The sequence below is a fragment of the Andrena cerasifolii genome, chromosome 4 (assembly GCF_050908995.1).
Source record: "Andrena cerasifolii isolate SP2316 chromosome 4, iyAndCera1_principal, whole genome shotgun sequence".
NCBI lineage: Eukaryota > Metazoa > Arthropoda > Insecta > Hymenoptera > Andrenidae > Andrena > Andrena cerasifolii.
In genome coordinates, this window is record NC_135121.1 from 7,658,710 (window position 1) to 7,678,408 (window position 19,699).

A 19,699-nucleotide genomic window follows, 5' to 3' on the forward strand; every position below is an offset into this window, starting at 1 on the left:
AATCCCGCGCTCGTGCACTCGAGGTTATTCATAGAGGGTCAATTAAATAGCGATCCCTCGGGGTTAACGAGCAACAGGGAGAGACGGGAAGAGCGTCGGTACGGAATCCGTCTCGGGATGGATTTGTCGGATTCAGTTGCGCATCTTTTCAGCTACACTCGCGATATAGAGAAAGAAAAGCGGGGTATACAAGTCGGGGGTGTAATGAGGCTTATTTACGCGTCGCGAGCCTGGGCCAATGGTGAGGCGGGATGGTGGTCGCGGGCATGCCCAGCAGCCAATGGGTGCGCGCGCCGAGTAGCTGTCAGCTGGGACACGCCCCGGCCAATCGGCGCTCAGCTGCGCATGACAGAGTGGCTCGGTCTCGGTGCACGCCGGAGCGGCAGTCCCTTCTGGTGCGTGCGTAGGAGAACGTCTCTCTTTCGCCCCGGTTCACGAGAGAGAGAGAGGGAGTGCAGATCTGACGTTTCCTTATCACTCTTCGAGTGCTGTCGAGCTGCCCTCGACAGCCACGGGCCGATACCGCGCGTCGACGTGACACCGTGCCGCGTGTGGCTTTTTAAAGTACTGGGGGAGTCCGGCGTGCTGCCTTTCCGCCGGTAGTGCTCGAACAGTGCCAGATAAACAGTGCTCGCGGAGGCGTTCTCGCTAGTGCATCGTGTGTTTGTCGCGCGTGCCGTCAAGGGTCTTGCAGAGTCGACGACACTTGGCGAGTGTCCTCCCCGCCCTCTGAGGCTCGATAGAAACAAGAGGAAACGAGGAGAAAGAGAAAGAGGGACGGAGAAAACGGACTATTTAACGCGCACCTAATAATAGCCGGTGCGCGTTCGAACGCGAGTATACTAAGCGCCTATAAATACACACCTACCACGGGCCGCGGAAACACGAGCCCGTGGATTTCACGGTGCAACCTGCCACGAGGAGATAGAAAAGACGCGAGCCCGAAGAGAAAAGAGGGAGGAATAATCTTTGAAGGAGGGCGCACCTGGCGCTCTAAGAGAAACTTGCCATAATCGGATCTAGTCGGAGGCAGTAACGCAAGATAATCGCGCGGCGGCACGCGGGGCGAGAGGGATAGAGACAGAGAGGAAGATAGAGAGAGATAGAGCGAGAAAGAGAGAGAGATAGAGCGTGAAAGAGAGACAGAGAGAGTCAGAGAGAGAGAGAGAGAGAGAGGGGAATATAGTGTGGAGCAATCGGTCCACACCGGGCCGCGCTGGTGGTACCAGTCTGAAAGCAGATTAGAGAATAACCGCACCCGGAGTGAGATTTTATTATTCCACGGGAGTATACCATTTCTTTCCGTCTCGTAACACGAGAAACGTCCCCGCTGTGGAGTTCGTCGGGCAGCCGAGCTTGCAGCAACTCTCTACCAGCGCCGGCCTAAAAATACCTCCTTCCTGCATATTCTGACGCGTTTACCACCGTCACGAAATCTCGCTCGTTGTTGCTCTTCGTCGTTCGCGTGTACTAACCTCCCCCCCCCTCCCCGCGGCGTCGCCTTCCTACCTTCGAGAGCGCGCGACCACTTATCGGACACTCGAATCTGTCCGCGTTCGAGGCACAAAACTATCCCGATAATAAGGATCCGAAGCAGCGCCGCTGTTAGCGATCACCGTAGCGGGATTTTCACTGGGACCGGCCGCCGAGTAAGCCGTCGAAGATGCCTCGCAGAAAATCGTGCGCGGAACAGTACCGTGGATGACCGACAGAGGTATGAGGATCATCGTGGCCGAGTCAGGGTGTCCCAGTAGCGGCTCGCGCGCACGTAGATATTCGCCGTCGGAACGATCCACGGGAGGACCCAGGTCCCGTCGGTGCGCGGATCCCTCGCGAGGGGCCCATAGAGCTAAGGGCTCGGTCGCGGCGACGAGGAAGCGGAACAGTGAGTGAAACCGCGCAGTGCTAAGAAGAGACGAAGTGGTTCACGGTGGAGGGTGGAGGGAACGGTGTGCAGGGGGTCGCCACCGTGGGCCCCGGAGATGACGCGATGATGGCCTACGGAGGAACCACCGTCGGGAACGGGGGCGCGATGGGACCTTCTTCCGGTGGCGCGGACGTTTTGGGATCTGCCGGCGATTACAGCCCGCAGGGGACACCGACGTCTCTCGCCGGCCACTCGGCAGGAGCCGTCGAGGCGAGCACCTATGGTCCTGGCACAGGACCAGCCAGCTACAGCCCCCAGGATAGCCCCGCGAGCTCCGCTGGCGGCGGCGGCGGTAGCGGCGGCAACGGGCAACTGCCGAGCTTCGGTTTCACCCAGGAACAGGTTGCCTGCGTTTGCGAGGTAAGTCTTTCCCTCATACGGTAATGGCTTGGTTGAAGAGTGTTCGTTTTCTGTGCTTTACTTCACACTGCCAGCTTCACGAGTACCCGAAAGTCCAGCGGGATCTTCTAATATCTACTTCTAATCATGCCCCTCGACTGTCTGGAAATGGCCTTTCGAATTCCCCGCGTAATATCTTGTACGGCGAGAAACTTTCCAACAACCCGAAACTGTCCGAAATCACCCGAAGCGAAATTTTCGGTTGCTCGTAGATGTTGTCTGTTTGCAATAACTGATCAGTGTAGGGATGTTGATTTCTTGCGCGCGGTGCTGTCTGGCACGGTCCGACGGAAGGATACACGGCGACTTTTACGCAGCAGGTACTCGATTTAGGTAGCGCTACGCGGTACAGTTTGGAGATTTATGTCGTTTCCTTGTGATCTCCGTGGACGGAGGAGCGATGTTTGCGGCATTGATAAAATTACACGCGAAGTACCACTTAACCTCTCAGCCGCCGCGGACGAGCGTCGGTGAGACACTTAGCAGTATCCTTAGGTTTAATTTATGCACCTTGCAACGGCATGACGAAATTGGCCCTGAAATTTTCTGCACGCCCCCGTGGGCATGCATCGTGCTCAACATTGTACGTACAGCACCGCGCGCCAAGATTCACTTGCGTGTGTCACGCGGCTAATGGAGTTGATGCGTTTTTACTGCGTCCATAAATTGTTTTGTGCGCGACGTTTACGCTCCCCGCGTCGAACTTCTCTGCGACGCGTGTGCCGGGATATGCTTTCTCGCGCCCAAAACACAATATTCCGGTCGCCGTCTCGGGGCCCGTCTCCGGGCCCGAGGTATTAAAATTCCGTTAGCTTCTCGCAAGAACGACGAGGAGAGAAGTAAAAATAGCAGAATGTTCAGCGCTTGAGAAGGAAGCTGATGGTATTTTGAAGATGCAAGCCGCCACAGGGAAGTAGACCTACTCGCGGGGAGCGTTTACATTTGCACACGTTTCCCATATACACGCCACGCAATCGCATACGGCTAGACGTTTAACTCCTTGCCCACGTCACATGGATATTCCCCGTAATTTACGGCAGCGTTTCGCGTTTTCGATGGACTGCCGCGCGCCGTCGGAATGGAATCGTTTAACGGGTAATTACGCCCCGGTCATAATAAGGAGGCGTAGAACAGAGGGAGAGCGAGAGAAAGGAAACGTAGAAGGAGAAAAAGAGAGTGGCTCTGAAGCGTTTACGACCGCGTCTCCCAATAATTCAAGTTATCGTTTAAAAGCGCACCGCGCGCCTGACGTTTACAGTCATTAGACAATCAGGCTTATCAAGTGGCACGTTGCGTCTCCCTGAATCTAAAAAATCCTCCGGCTGACTCCGCTGGGTGTCGCTTTAACAAACACCCGTGGCGCGCGTGTAGCGTTTAATTCGCAATTATCCCGTGAGACGTGGGCGCTAGTTGTCTTGTATCATAATGTATGGATCGAAATGACCGTCGACTAGGCACGTTCGTGAAAGAAGGCGCGTTTATCTGTGCTCTTTTTGCGCTCGCCGTTGTGCCACCTGTCTTCGACACCGTCGATGACGAATCCGAAACGACATCGAACGGAATGATCCTCTCGTAGTCGGGCGCACGATGGGACGGGACGAATCGTTTTGCGGTTCGCTCGTCCCGCTTGATTTGTCGCGTCGGGCCGTCGAATGGCTCTCGCGCGTGCACCCGTCGTCAAGGACCCCCGTGATCGCGATCTGTCGTCCATTTCTCCTCGGTGCTGTGGACGCGCGGCTCGTTTCTCATTATACCCGACGATTTCTCGCTGGTCGTGATTAATCGCTCGTCAGAGGGGACAGCGGAGGAGCGCGCGAGAGCTAGACGGCAGCCGGCGACGCGAATGAAGAAGCAATCGTGGCAGGTGCGCGAGACTTGTACCACCTAATGGCGGCTCGTCATCGGTAATTTCGGCGTAATGATTGATCGGGGAGTCGATCGTGTTTCGCCGCGGCTTCGATCGAGCCCTGTCTCGCGCCTTAATAGGAATTTAATGTTACTTCTTCTTTCCTCTTTTTTTTTTTTCTTTCTTCTCTTTTAACTCGATCGTGCTACAAGCCTCGCGTCGATGGTAAACGCATCGAGGCTCGTGGAAGGAGTACAGTTTCTTTTCCGTTAGAGTGCGCCATTCGCGTGCGACGATAGGGTAACGAGACAATTAGTCCGGGTATTGAAAATGGAAGATATACAAGATACACTAGAATAAGAGGAGACCGGGATGAGTTCTGCCGACTAACAGTGTGCCCCCCCTGTCTATCGTCTTCAAGGCGATGGTGTCGTCTGTCCAGGTTCTCCAGCAGGCAGGCTCCGTGGAGAGGCTCGGCAGGTTCCTGTGGTCCCTGCCAGCTTGTACCAGGCTGCACCGGCACGAGAGCGTACTGAAAGCGAAGGCGATCGTCGCCTTCCATCGGGGCCACTTCAAGGAACTGTACAGGATCCTCGAGAGCCACACGTTCGGCCCGCACAATCACCAGAAACTACAGGCCCTCTGGCTCAAGGCCCATTATATCGAGTCCGAGAGACTGAGGGGAAGGCCCCTTGGCGCAGTCGGTTAGTATCATACATTTTGGATATCCCGTATAATCAAGGGAAACCATCGTTTCCTATGTTACCGGCGGACTCGTTCATTCTCTACTGCGATCTAAATTCAAAGTGTGTTGTTACACAGGGTGATAGACGTTTTCGGGGTTGACAAGCTACCTGACTCACCCTCTATAATGAAGCATAGGTGAAAGTGTTCTCTCTTCGAAATCATTGGGTGTATTCAATGAAATTTAACTTTCGGCAAGGTTTTTGACGCTTCAAAGGCTCTGCGTGATACATACTCAGGTGAATGTCCCAATTTTTTATCATTTCGTATTTTTCTTATTATTATATGCGTTACGTTCGTACTATAGTTGCAACAAAACAATTCTAAACATTTAGAGCATTATATATTTAATTACAAATCACTAATAGTTAAGCATCTTGAAATATCTTAAATAGTGCTTGAATTGGTTGATTTATTATTAAAGATTTAATCAATTACTCCGCAAATTTTCATCACAAACAAATGTTTTACACCTTCTTTATGACGAGTTACCTCTTAAATGAGCAGAAATTGGAACATTCACCTTTGTAACGCAATCACGTTCGCCGCGTTAGCGAGTGTTCCTTCTGACCTCAAGCGTTGCGTTGCTAACGCAGGATCTTTTGAATTTCCGCTGGTACAGTTATGATTGTTAGTGGAAGCAGGTGTGTACAGTAAGAGCAATTAATTAGCAGTGGTAAAACAGAGTTGCCTTTGATTTAGTGGTATAACAGTCGAATAGTCTATTTGTGTGCCGTGTAACTGGAGTAACAGGCGTTGGCGGCGAAATGATATACAGACGGCGAGAATATTTCTAGGTTAAGTACGTAACGTAGCTTTCATCCCCACGTACATGTAAGTACTATTACCCGGCCGAAAGAAGATCCCCAAGAGGCGGGCTCGGGCGATACAGTCCGTCGCTATGACGATTGGTCGAATCACCTATTTGGGCACACTTTTAATGACGCGGCACACGTATTTTGGTTATTGGCTGAAGTAGGCACATACATTGTCGCACCGCGCGACGAAGAGAGCGAACAAAACCCATCGAGATCGAGTGGAATAGAGCGATCGATCTGACCGACAAGCGTCAAAGCAATAGCGTAGGCATCTCAGACGGTTAACCATTAATATATAATAACATAAAAATTTCCTTATTTTTCAAACAATCTGTGCGACATTGCGTTTGGGCTTATTTTAATCAGAAAAATTTAACCAAACCAATGATAATACTTTCCTGAATATATTGTGAAAAATAAGGAAATTTTTATGTTATTATATATTAATGGTTAACCCCGTCTGAGATGCCTACGCTATTGCTTTGGCGCTCGTCGGTCAGATCGCTCTATTCCACCCGATCTCGATGTGTTTTGTTCGCTCTCTTCGTCGCGCGGTGCGACAATGTATGTGCCTACTTCAGCCAATAACCAAAATACGTGTGCCGCGTCATTAAAAGTGTGCCCAAATAGGTGATTCGACCAATCGTCATAGCGACGGACTGTATCGCCCGAGCCCGCCTCTTGGGGATCTTCTTTCGGCCGAGTAACAGTACGTATGTAGTATTTAGTTGACCCTTCATCGTTTAAAATAATCGATCGTCCAATTGTTTTAACCATCGTACCGCATTCGCACGGTAGATCCCCCGTTCAGTGGATACAAAGGGATAATCGATTTTTAATTAATTCGCCGCTGTAGCTAGCTTCCCTTGCGATCAACGCGACATACGTCCAGCATACTGCTCCGCTCATTCCTCTCTCAAGTATCATCATAGATTCCATTTATAGACGCATCCATGACTCGTTGCTTTCCTCTTCTAGACTCCACGCTATCAATCGCGGCGATTGGCAATAGGAAGATCAAGAATACACTCTAGTCGCGGAGCATTTCTGGGCCCATCCGAGCCATCAGCGATAGTAACGGCGAGCTTCGCGAAGGAATAATCGCTGCGGTGCCGTAATTTCGCGCGGAGCCTGCCAGTTTTATTTCTGTCGCGTGTTGTAAACAGGAGGACGGCGAGTTTAACGAGCTGACATTCTAATTAGATCTTTCCATTTACTTTTGCGAACCAATTCCTGTCATCCGATCTCTCGCGCGCTCTAAAACCAGACAGCGCGGAGAGAGAGAGGGGCCGTCGCTTGACGAGCCTCGAAGATTTCCTGTCGCTTTTTAAACGAGCCGCCCAGCGCCCGGGAAACTGTACCGCGCGACAGCTCCTCTGTTCCTCGAGGTCCTCTAGAAGCTGTATGCACCGAAAACATTTTATGCCGGTCAGCAGCGGCGCAGATCCAATTCCCCGCGATTTTCATTTATCATTCCCTGTTTTTCCGTACGCCCCGTTGCGTCGCAATCCACATTTACACGGGGATCGACAGCTGGTTCGCCGGAGGGCTGCGTGAAACAATGCACGCGTGTTCTGCGGCGCGATCGAACGACAGAAATAAAATCGTGTCTGTTCTCGCGTGCAGCGTGTTGCGCCGGTTTCAAAAATACCGCGCCGTAATTTAGAACCTCGGTGTCTTTAACGCGACCAGCGAGCCCACCCTTGACGCGTTTGTTTGTAATTAATGGTAGCGTAGGCTTTCCTTGCCAAGCAACAACTGTTCGTTAAAGGAATGGCGGGTAGTATTCGTGGATAGCGTTGGGAGTAGACGCGTTAGGCTTTCGCTCGGTGAAATTAAGGATCATTCGAGCGCAACGCGTGTTCTTAACGACGAAGTACCCAACCGGGTGGCTTATTTTCCCAGCTAACCAAGGGTGCTCGTTTTGCAGGGAAGTACCGCGTCCGACGCAAGTTCCCGCTGCCCAGAACGATCTGGGACGGCGAGGAGACGTCGTACTGCTTCAAGGAGAAATCCAGGAGCGTTCTAAGGGATTGGTACGCCACCAACCCTTACCCTTCGCCCCGCGAAAAGAAGGAGCTGGCGGAAAGCACCGGTCTCACCACCACGCAAGTCAGCAATTGGTTCAAGAACAGGAGGCAGAGGGATCGGGCGGCTGAGCATAGGTATGTGCTACAGCTCCTCTTACAATTAATAGCGCAGCGTAGCTCCTTCAGGCTGAGCTACAATGTAACGCGCTACGTATTGCGCGTTCGGGGAAGAACGACACTGTTAACGAAGTATCCACGGATCAGAATTTGTCTCTCTAACATTCTATCTTATTCCTCGAATGTTTATTTGTTCTTATTCACGAGACACGTGGTTTCAAAGTCCAACGTTACTCTAACGTTAAGTTGCACGTATTTTCGTGAATTTTGAAACTATGCTCCTGATCGTTCCCAGTACTTTTATCTAGAAATATTTAGGTGAGGCGTATTCGCGCGCACTGATTCTCCAGAACGACGCGTTTAGGTAGAGACAGTACAATTCTGCTCGGTAGCTGCGAAGGCAGCGCTATGGGAGCTGTTACATAAGCATTTGCAATAACCGAATATAGCAGCAGACGCGTCTGCTTGTTTTGAAGCACGCAGGCCCTGAGAAACGCGGATGGTGATATAATAAGCATCGTTACAATAATATCCCCCCGGTGTTTCGTCACAGCATCGAAGGGGATGTTCGCGCACAGGTGTATACATATATTTTTTCGCGGGTGGCCTTGTTGGAAGTTAATCGACGGTAGACGAGCTGATATCCGTGGAATTCGCGGAGGGCGCAGGCGTAGGAGTTTCGTGTTGTTTGGAAGGTCGTTGCTCTATATCCGATTTTAGAAACGACCGAGCAAACTCGAAGACGGCCTCATAACTGCCTCGTAACGTAGCGCTGCGTGTCTCTCGCTTTCACGTGATCCGCCTTTCCTCTTAGCACGCCACTGCCATCCGCGAAAGCCATAGCAAGGAAGCAACATCCTTCTATCCGTGATCTTGGCTAATCCCTGCAAACTCAATTGTCCTGAGATCGATCCTTCTACCTGTTACAGAAGTTATCCTTAATTTTGGATAGCGACGAAGTCGAATTGGACGGCTGGCAACCGAGCATATTTTAGAATTACTTTCTCCCCCGTCCCTCTTCTTGACTACGCCTAAGCGATCCTCTAGGGTAGAACTATACAATACGCCCCGTATTTGACAAAACTCCCCACCATTATTTTACGCACACAAACCCAGGATGCATCGACGCGATCGTCGGATTCGAACTTGCTTTCACAAGGAAAGATCCCGAAACTGGAAATTCAAAAAATACCTGAGACTTTGGGAGTATGTAGGGGATTTCCTCCTGATTATAACGCAATTTTTGTTTGCTGCCCAAATTCACTCGAAAGGGGTGAAATTAACCCCTGGAAATTCGGCTATTTTCCGATTTTGTGTTATAACTCGCGAACTGTAAGAGATAGGAAAAAAGTTTCTAGACAAAAGTTACTTCTTTTAATTAGATATATTATTTGGTAAAAAAATTATTTTACAGTTCATGAGTTGTCACACAAAATTGGAAAATAACCGGATTTTCAGGGGTCCAATTACACCCCATTAGATTGCACTTTGGCAGCAAACAAAAATTGCGTACTAATCAGGGTGAAATTCTCTACATATTCGCAAAGGTGCAGAATTTTTTGAATTTCCGTGTTCAGGGTGTTCCCTTGTCAGTCGGCCACAACTGCCGCAATAAAAATACGAGCAAATATTACGGTTTTTAAAGAAATATACAAGAATTTATATTTTCGGATAATTTGCGGTGAGTAGTATGTGAGGAATTCAATTTTCTAAATCACTATTGTTTTTTCGATAAATTCACACATATATTTGGAAAGTAGGCAGACTAATCTCTTTAAATCGTTATTGCTCAAACCTTTTTCACTGCGTTGTTGCTAAATGGAAGCCGGGGCGTTTTATACTCCAGAATTTACACTGTGCCCCAGCAAAGAATTTACAATACGCCCCATCTCAGAATCATATTTTTCACGAGTAAGGTGAATGTCCCAATTTCTGCTCATTTAAGAGGTTACTCGTCAAAAAGAAGGTGTAAAAAATTTGTTTGCGATGAAAATTTGCAGAGTAATTGATTAATTCTTTAATAATAAATCAACCAGTCGAAAACTATTTAAGAGTTTATAACATGCCATCAAGGACCCTAAGAAGACACGTACAAACAGCAATGTCTAACATTCCTTTAGGTCGTTCTCCGACTTTGAATATAGAACACAAGAAATTAATAGTGGAACATATAAAAAAATTAGAAACAGTCGGCTTTGCTGCTGATCGTAAAGATATGAGAGAAATGGCGTATCAATTTGCGGAAAAACTCAACATAAAACAAGATTGTTTTATTTTTGTTAACAATATCTTTTACATTATATATTCTACAACATTTTGATAAAAATAATAAAAAGTAATTACTTATTTATGTCGGGGCGTTTTGTAACATAGGTGGGGCGTTTTATCTGACGACTGTGTTACAAAACGCCCCTCGTAAAGTTCAGTAAAATGATTATATACAGTTATCTCCAGTTATGTTTTTTTCACAATTTCGCTGTAGTTGTGAAGAGTAACGAACACTTAATGTGTTTACACAACAAATTTAAAAAATTATAAAAAAATATTAGTTTTATAGACGTTTCTTTAAAAGTGGAACGTATCGTATAGCTTTACCCCACTCGCTTTGTATATTTATAATTCTTAGTTCAGAGTAATTGACCAAAAAAACTCGTCAGTCGTCTTAGAGTTGAACGAAGTGCTCTTCCTTTTCGCCTTCACTTACCCAACCTCGAAACGAGAGAAACTAGCAGCCATTTACTCCTACGACACGAGGAGAAGCACGGCACTTCTTATCTATGAGTCCCCGTTTTAACGCCGCGCGATAGAGGCGAGCGATTCGACGATGGTGATCCTAGAATCGTCGGGGATACCATAAATATACGAAGGAGAGGAGAGAGAAAAAAAGAAGTCAGCACGGTCCCCCCGATTTGGGTGAATCCATCGATGCGAATCGGTGGCCAGGATAGACGGGCGCTTCACGTCGACGAGAATTTCGCGAGGGAGGAAGTGGGAAGCACCACCGTGGCGAGGCCCAGTCCGGTATACAGCCGTGTCACGCCACGGGGAACGTATCGAATTTCTTATGGCTTCTGTGTATTCCCATGAACGGAGACAGAAGGTCAGAGAGAGGAACAGAGCGAGCGGGAGAGAGAGAGAGAGAGAGAGTGAGGGTGGGAGGGTGGCCGCGGTGGTGGCTCCTATAGTCCTATCCGATGGCTTTGGGGGTATCGTGGATACGCATGGCATCATTCGCGGCATATTAATTACAGGAAATCCCACAAAGCATTCATACCACCCTCCCTCTGCGCAATTCGTTCTTCACCACCCCCTCCGTTACTGAAACATTGAACGGGGTTCGATCGCGCAGCGCTCCTGTTGCCTCGATCGCAACGTTACAGATTCGATTTATTTTCATGAGCAGAGCGCGAGGGACTACATTTTAAAATGCCGTCGGTGATTGGTGTACGGTGAACCTTCAAGCGCGCTTCCTCGTAGCCAGCGCGAGCAGCTCCGCTCCGCGCAAGCTGTTGTAAATTAAAGCTGGATCACGCGTGCAGGGGCGGAAACGTCGGTGGTATCCGGCCCCAGGGGACTGGGGCGTCTCGTGGGCGTCCAAGTCCCCGGCAAAAAACCACTCGGAACTCTGGGATGCAACGTGTGCATTCTCCCTCGGGAGCCCTTATCGAACGATTAAACGGCCCCCGATTAGGCGCGATACGCGTAACGCACAGACGCAGAACAGACGATTTATTCAAGGGTTCGCGTGACTGCCGAGCTTCTGCTTCGGAAGGCAATAACCTTCGACCAGTTCGGCTATCTGGGTTTCGCGAAAACTGATCTTCTATCGCTCTCAAAGTTCGACGACCTTGGAGCGTTTAGCAGACTTCGGTGAGCATCGTTGGGGGTAATTATCGGGGAACTCACAGTGGGACAGGGGAATGTTGACACTTAGCTACGGATTAAAAAGTGATACCGCTACCTAAAAATCTGGGGTTACTTTAAATCTTATAGCACCCCCCCTCTGTAGGTACATACTTCTTCGTCGATAGTTAAGTTCTCCAGCAAGTGGCTCAAACGTTGTTGCGTACCTAATATAAATTGCATATCTTTTCTGTTGGAATATTGCTTTTTTAGATCGTTCCGTGTAAAGAGAAACAACTGTGCCACCATTTTCTCGCCTTCTCGCTGCGACCTCGCGAGCTCCAGACATCCGAGCGCGCTTGGAATTGCGTAGAACAAAAGAGGTGTTGCAGATAACGAGTAGACGGCGCCGACCCGAAATCTCGCAATCAGCATCTTCCCGCGTTATCATCCGTTCGCGCGTTCCTCCAGTTCGCGCGCACGTTCGGTCACCGGACACCGTTTCGCCCCTCGACGGCCGAGCGGACGATTTTCTGCCATCGACAGCACCGCCGAGAAAGCGATGACGACTCGAGGGAGGCAACGATAGCTTTCTGTTCCGAGGTAGACTCCCTCGAAACACCGTCTTCGTTCTCCTTCGCCTCTCACAATTTCTTGTCTCGTCCAAGCTTTCTCCAGGCTTCTTGTTTCTTGGGTTAATGGGGGGTGTAAGACATCTCGCGTGAGGTGCACCGCGCCATTTTGTACCTCGTCACGTGGGAATGAATAAATCTAGGGCGTGTATTAAAATGAAATCACGACTAGTGGAAAGTGGGGGTTTATTGGGTGATTTACGAAGTTCATTTTGAAGTGGAGCATAGTTTTGTTGATGGACGCCTTTCTGTGATGAGAATTTCATTGTTAGAATTGTAAGGAACTTCTGCTTTAGCTTCGTTGCGCAAAATTTATTGGAAGTTGTAAGGCGTTTATTGTGATTGGCTGTAGCTGCTATTTTCGTTTCGCTGTGTAATAATTGTGAAGCTATTGCCGCCGGTCGATGGTGAAGAGAGGCGGTGCGCGCTGTTCTCGCGCAGGGCAGCAAGTTTATCTGATAAAGACTACATAGAAGGCACCGCGAAACATAAACATGCAGCGCGGATCGGGCTGCTTAGACACGACGGTAAGCAATTCTTATCGCCACGCACCGCTGCGAGCTTTGGTTCCTTCTTCTTTTCTTACCCCGCTTCGACCGTACTTTCGGTGAGCGCACGTGTGACTCATTAATTCCGCGAAATGCCTACCTCCGCGCTCTGTATTTTCATTCCGGCGAATTTATCGCCGAGCCGCGATCAAGGTTACATTCCGAGGGTCGTGTCCCGCGATTTCCAAAGAATCTGCTCATTCAAACTGAGGAATTCGAGGGAAATTTGAAGGTGCAATGCAGTTTTTCACTTGCAAAAAATTGTAAAAAAGAATTCGCAGCAGGAGAGTTCCTCGGGTCCAATTCTGAGGTGATAGCGGGGGGTTAGATTAGATTCGAAAGCTCGAGATTTTAGTGTTCTCTATTCCTAGGTATCCGAAAATTTCAACTTCAAGTATTTCCAGGATCTCAAATTCTAATACTCTCAATATCCTAAAGATCCAAATTCCAGTACTCCCTGCTCTGCAATCCTTGAACATCTCCACCCTCGAAGACCGCAGACAGATTGCTGATATGGTTTTTTTGTACAAAGTCATGAATGATTTGGTAAACTGTTCGGACCTAATTGAGTTAATTAGTTTGAATGCCCCGGAGAGGCACTTGCGGAAAAAACCTCTTTTCGCCCATAAACTGCCGTTGTACTCTTACTACACAATTGACCCTATTAATAGGGCTATGCGGTACGCTAATCAGCAGTTTAATGAGTTGGATCCCTTCATAGGCTCGCTCAGCTCTTTTCGCGCGAGATTATTTAGTCATTTAGCAAATTCACGTGTGGTTAATTAATGAATTAATTAATATTTACTTATGTTCTAGACGCTATAGGCTCTGTCTTATGTATATATCTCGTATATTAAGGGATTTCCCCTTAAATATAATAATAATAATAATAATAATAATAATAATAATAATCATAATAATAATAATCATAATAATAATAATAATATCCCAAAATCCCAAGTTCGAAAACTCCTAAAGTTCGAACACTCCCCACATTTCAAAACCCCAATATCTCAACGCCTCAAACTCAATTACGTCCAGTGAATGATTTCCCCGAAACCACACTGAACACCTTCAACAACCCAATACCCGAAAGTTGCAATATTCGACAACCGCCGGCACCACCATCCACCTCCTTTCCCTCTAAATATAGGTCTTTATAGCCCTCGTTATACGTCAGAAACGAAACTGTCGAATCTCGCGGCGCGGTCTGGCGTTTTCGTCACGAAGTAGCGTGATATATCGCGGCCCTCGAAAGATATACGCACCCATTTTCCAAAGCGGTAAAACGTCGGGAAGGGAGCCCCGGTGTGCCTGTTTCCCCGATGCACCGTGGCTCCTTAGCTGCGCCCTAGACGAAAATAAACGTCGCTTCTCTCTGCACGTGCTGGCCGCGACAAATGTTTTTCTCCTCTTCCCGTTGCAAAGGCTCTCTTGTTATAAACGCCGCTTAAAGCGGCCTTTATTACTAGGCCACGGCTCTAATATCATCATCGTCAGCTCGTTGGAAGAGAAGCCCCTCCAGCCGCCGCCTCTCGCTCGCCCCTCCTAATCTTCAAAAAACCCGAGCACCCATGACCCGTTCTACTGCCGGTCGAAGGGTTAAGAGCAACACTGGCCAGCCAAAAATAAATAAAGCCGGAAGGAGGCTCGCTCTTCGGCCTACGTGTCGCCCAGAGACGCCTTCATTCAGAGGCCTCTTCCGCTTCGTTTCTGGCTCTCGTTCTCATTAAGGTAGAAAAATAATCAATGAATGAATGAATGGGGATACACAAATTATGGAAATCTTGAGATAGATACCCGCAGCAATGGGAGCAGTTGTAAATTGTAGATTTATAATCGCATCCTATTGTAGTATAATTCTATCATATCCGCATCGTTTCACTTGCAGCACTAAGCAATTAGACGCCTACATTTATAGCCTTAACACCTTTCAGAAGAGTAGCTACGTACATTCTTTTCTCATATCAGAGAATTTTTTCACGTAACGCAACTTCCACTAATCATGGGTATTACGGCAAAGAAACAGGAAGCAGAAATGCAGGGTTATCTCTGTACATATAATACATAATATACTTGGCCAACCGTGTGCCATGGGCTCCTTCCTCCGTTCGATGGATCGAAGAGGAGCCGCGGCTGCAACCGGGGTCGGAGCCCCAGTAATGGCTCTGTCGTTGTTCTCCAGTGTCAACAAAACATTGCTAATGTACCCACTCCAGCACACAAACTCACCCCTGCCTCACCCTCGTTGCGCCACTGTCAGCGCACCCTCCGTCTCTGACGATAAATCGAGGGCTGGCGGCGGACTACCCGGTGAAAATGGAGGACGCGCGTTCTTTCGCAACTCTTCTTTCCATGGGTTCCCGTAAAATTACAGACGCTTCGACGAAATTTCACGCCGCCCCACAGCCTCGAGCCGCGTGGCCGCTATCGAGCGTCGATCGCGACGATATCGGAAATTTCTTTCGGTGATTCGAAACGTTCAGTGCTCGATTATTCCATTATCGGTTCATTAACGCTCGTTTCTTGCTCCGATTCTATGAGGTGACTGATTCGCTGGTGTACATTATTAACCACCCTCTTTTTAATTGAATTAGTTGACTTAATTGATCGTGTTCCATGGTCGATTGTTTCATTTCAAAGCACTCCGACATTCTTATAGGAATATCTACTTAGGATTTATTTAATTTTCCTGTAGGCTAAGCTCGGGTAAGTCCGTGATAGTTTTAGAATTTGTTTAGTAACTGCTAATATTCACATTGTCTGAAAGTCAGTTTACGATGTAATGATAGGTCTGGCATCATTCAAACAAATAATAGGTTAGCAGAAATTTACTACGTATATTTAATTGAAAATATACAAAAGCAAATTTTCACGACATACTCTGGTTACTCCGTGATAGCTCTGATAACTCCGTGATAGTTCTCGCTGGCCCGATATATGTTCACTAGCTACTTGTTTATATTATTTTATATTATTTTACAATATTTTACAATATTTTACATTATTTTACAATATTTTACATTATTTTACAATATTTTACATTATTTTACATTATTTTACAATATTTTACATTATTTTACATTATTTTACAATATTTTACATTATTTTAAATGATTTCACATTATTTTAAATGATTTCACATTATTTTATATTATTTTATATTATTTTATATTATTTTATATTATTTTATATTATTTTATATTATTTTATATTATTTTATATTATTTTATATTATTTTATATTATTTCATATTATTTCATATTATTTTATATTATTTCATATTATTTCATATTATTTCATATTATTATTTTGTGTATAATCGTTTCATGATCGTTAGATGTCTGAGACGTAAGAAAACATTGTTTCTGGTATTGACCAACGCAGTCTCCGGCACACGAAAAATGAGAGTTTAGTCACTTTTCATAAGCAAAAATAACACTGATGCCACATTGTATGATAATTTGAAGAGTAAGACTCGTTAAAATCTCATTTTACCATCACTTACCTGCAGTTTGAACTTTCCATTTATCTTCTAAAGCACATATAATACATAAACAAGCGATCGTCCACAACTAGCACGAAGAATTTCACGAATAATGCGCTGCTGGAGCAAAAACGGTCTCTCACTCTATCGCACTAACTTCAATTGATTAACACGCTGCCTGCCGATGAAATCGGACGGTGCTTTCCTCGACGCCGAAAATTTTGTTTTCACGAGCCCGTATACGCCCGATCGATCCGATCGGTGTAGTCGACAGTCAACGTGTTAATTCTTTTACCACAACATAAGTCATAAACTAGAGGATTGACTCTGTCAGTCACTGTTTGTTTCAACTAAATTGAGTCACACAATTTCGAGTTGCAGACAAATGAAAAAGTATCACGGAATAACCTCTGTCACGGACTTATCCGAGTTTACCCTACTCTTAACAGTTCCATTTTGCCCGTTTTTCATTCTCTATCTCCCTTCCTTGCCCCTCCACGTTCCCCCGTTCTTCCCATTCAAATACCGCCACCATCATCATTATCATTCCAAAGGGACAGAATTATCAATCCACTGAATCTCATCCCTTTGAACCAGAGGACCCAGTCACTTGCTGCCTCTGAAATCCGAACTAATCGAAACTCCACAGAAACTACCAAGAACATCTCAGAAAATTAGCCAGGAGGTCGTGATCGTTACCCTTTGGTACCCGTTCGGGTGGGCGTCGCAGTTAAACGGGTTCATACATCAAGAGAGAGGCATCCACGGAATGTCCTCAAAGGTCCCCCCGTTCGAAATAACTCTGGGATCGTTTCCACCGTGCGCGTTTCCTCGCTCGGGCGACCCGGCCGATAAACATCGCTCGTGCTTTTATTATCCGACGGATTATCTGCTCGGGATTAGATTAGGTATTCCGTTGGTCCTCGATGGACGCGCCCGAGAGTGGACGCCGCGTTCGTTTGCGTGGGCGTCCAGCGCGCGGCACCCATTAACGTTTTCCGCGAATTGAATTTAACGACCCTCGCATACTGCGCCACTGACACCGCGCCGAGTGACAAAAATGATTATGAATAGTGCTCCTCGCGGGGCGGTTTCAGTCCACTCCTATTAGAATTTTAGAGCGAACCAACGTTTGGAAAAAATCTCCGGTGCATTTACTTTGATAAATCTTGGAGCCTGTTATCCTATTACCGAAATAAAGTATTTTCTTCAAGGACGTTGGATTATAGGCTCACTAAACTATTGCACATTATACGATATGGAACGCGAAACTTATCGCGGATACAACGTCCATTATCCTACAATATTTTGCTGCGACCCTAATCTGAGCGGGCAGAAACACAGAGAGCAACCCTCGGCGCACGGCGAAAAGCCCCTACTTGGTATTAAATGTCAGTTATTCAGCCTTAATTAAATCGGCCCCATCGAGTGTTACCGCATAAGTGGAAGATGGAGGTGCGTCAGATTGAAGTGGCCGCTGATCGGGGGAGGGTGGAGGACGAAGGGAAGGCCGTGGGGTTTCAGGAAGGGATGCCACTTCCCGGATGTGGAGGAGGACAGATGGGGAAAAAAGGGAATGGAGTCAGTGTCGAGAGGGCGTTACGAAGGGGACACGGTCGGCCGTCTCTCTCGGTAAGGGTTGGACACGCCGGGGGTGGCTGCGCCAATATTGACTCTTTCTGAAAACCCGAGGTGTGGGGAGGGGGGGCTACGCCGTGACAAAGAGGGTGGCGCTACTTTACCTCGCCTTTTGTGCCCACCGACGCGACGGTGGACATGGCGCCTGCACGACCATCGAATTCGCCATTCCACGTTCAGCAAATTACCTTTTAGAAAAGGCTGCTTTTTTCTGGGAGCTCGATGGCATTTGCCAATAAGAGAGAAAGTGAAGATTCCATTATGTTACGACGACTCTAACGTGAAGCAGCGTGTAATGTTTCCAGTGGATTCTTTCGAAGTTCCTTCGAAATTCTTTCAAACTTATTTCGGGGATATTCCCTGCGAACTCGGACAGATTTCGGAGTATAAAGCACACAAGGTTAGGAATGAAGTAAATATATTGAACTATCTATCTAGTAGATTGAGTTTCTCTCTTTCATTTAAAAAACTAAAAGTCACCCTCGTTTCAAGGAAAATATTACGAACACCAAAAATTGAGATACCGTATTATGTTGGATATAAAAAACAGTAAGAGTTTTCCTCCTTTAGTTTTTTTTCAAATACTTACCATTTTCGAGAATCCCGTATAAGAATATCAGGTATAGCCGCTTGGCGGCTTTGAGAGCACTGCACGGCCCGACCAGTCGAGCCAGTGATGGGCGACGCAGCGTCAACTTTCGGCAATTTTAAAATGTCCATATTTTTTAAAATTTGTCCATCAAGGGGAAGGATAGAACTATATTCTCCTTTTTCAGATTTTTAAAATCGCGCCCGATGTTAAAAACCTGCATTTGTTTAAAATAATTGCACAAAAATGGTTCAAATTGTTTTTTTTAAACTGACATAATTTTTCCTTAAAACTTCAATGTCTTCTCTATAAGCACCGTAAATCTCATCTCCATCCGTTTACTACTTCCGTAGCTATAATTTATTGAAAAAAAAGTTAGCACTTAACTTCAAACAGCTGTAAAATCGACATTTTTCAAAATTTCGAAAAATCCTTTGAGGTACGTTGAAATACCGCTAAAGACTACATCATATTCAAATTCCAGCAATCTACGAAAACTTACTCCGAAATCTGTCCGAGTTCGCATGGAACGTCCCTTTGATATCTGGAAATATTATCACCCCTCACAATTTGCGCAATTCTCTCGACTGTTCATTCCTAATTCTGCTTGCACATGTCCACTCGAGGATTAGGGACCTATTTACAAATTTTTAGCCCCTCTTGCCTAGAAATTAGTATAATTCAAAGCTCAATCGAGAAAGCTCGATGATCTTATAATTATACACACGTGTGCTAGGTAGGGTGTGTTTGAAAAAGTTTAGCGGTCCTGAAAGATGGATCCCCGATGGACGAAGACAACGCTGATGAATCGACTCTCGCCTCTTATAGCCCTGGCTGTCCGCAGTCGGTAGCGTGGGTCGACACCGCGACTCCTCGACACGTCGACGATCGCGATCGATTTCCATCAAAGTCGATGTCGAGAGCTTTGATACCGATCGACTTCCATCAAAGTCGAAGACCTCGCCCTGTTCACTCCCTCTCTCTCTCTCTCGCCCTCTCTCTCCTTCTTTCTCTATGTACTACGGGGGCGCTCGTCCCCCGCTGCGCGCGGATGAATCACGACGCGTTTGTCATTCGACTC

At 47.0% G+C, this 19,699-nt stretch overlaps 1 protein-coding gene across 6 annotated transcripts in view; it reads left to right on the forward strand.

The window, feature by feature from the left end:
- The first annotated feature begins 292 nt into the window (after positions 1-292).
- The window catches only part of So (SIX homeobox 1 protein sine oculis), a 49,408-nt gene continuing 30,001 nt past the window's right edge, over positions 293-19,699 (forward strand). The window contains exons 1-3 of one of the 6 annotated variants that reach the window (XM_076811507.1): positions 293-2,287; positions 4,615-4,876; positions 7,665-7,899. In XM_076811507.1, the coding sequence (XP_076667622.1) occupies positions 1,991-2,287; positions 4,615-4,876; positions 7,665-7,899 (794 nt within the window). In that variant the 5' untranslated portion in view covers positions 293-1,990. Of the gene's footprint in view, positions 2,288-2,642; positions 2,797-3,886; positions 4,191-4,593; positions 4,877-7,664; positions 7,900-19,699 lie in introns of those variants that run through there. The other 5 variants (XM_076811506.1, XM_076811508.1, XM_076811511.1 and 2 more) reach the window with 5 other exon arrangements.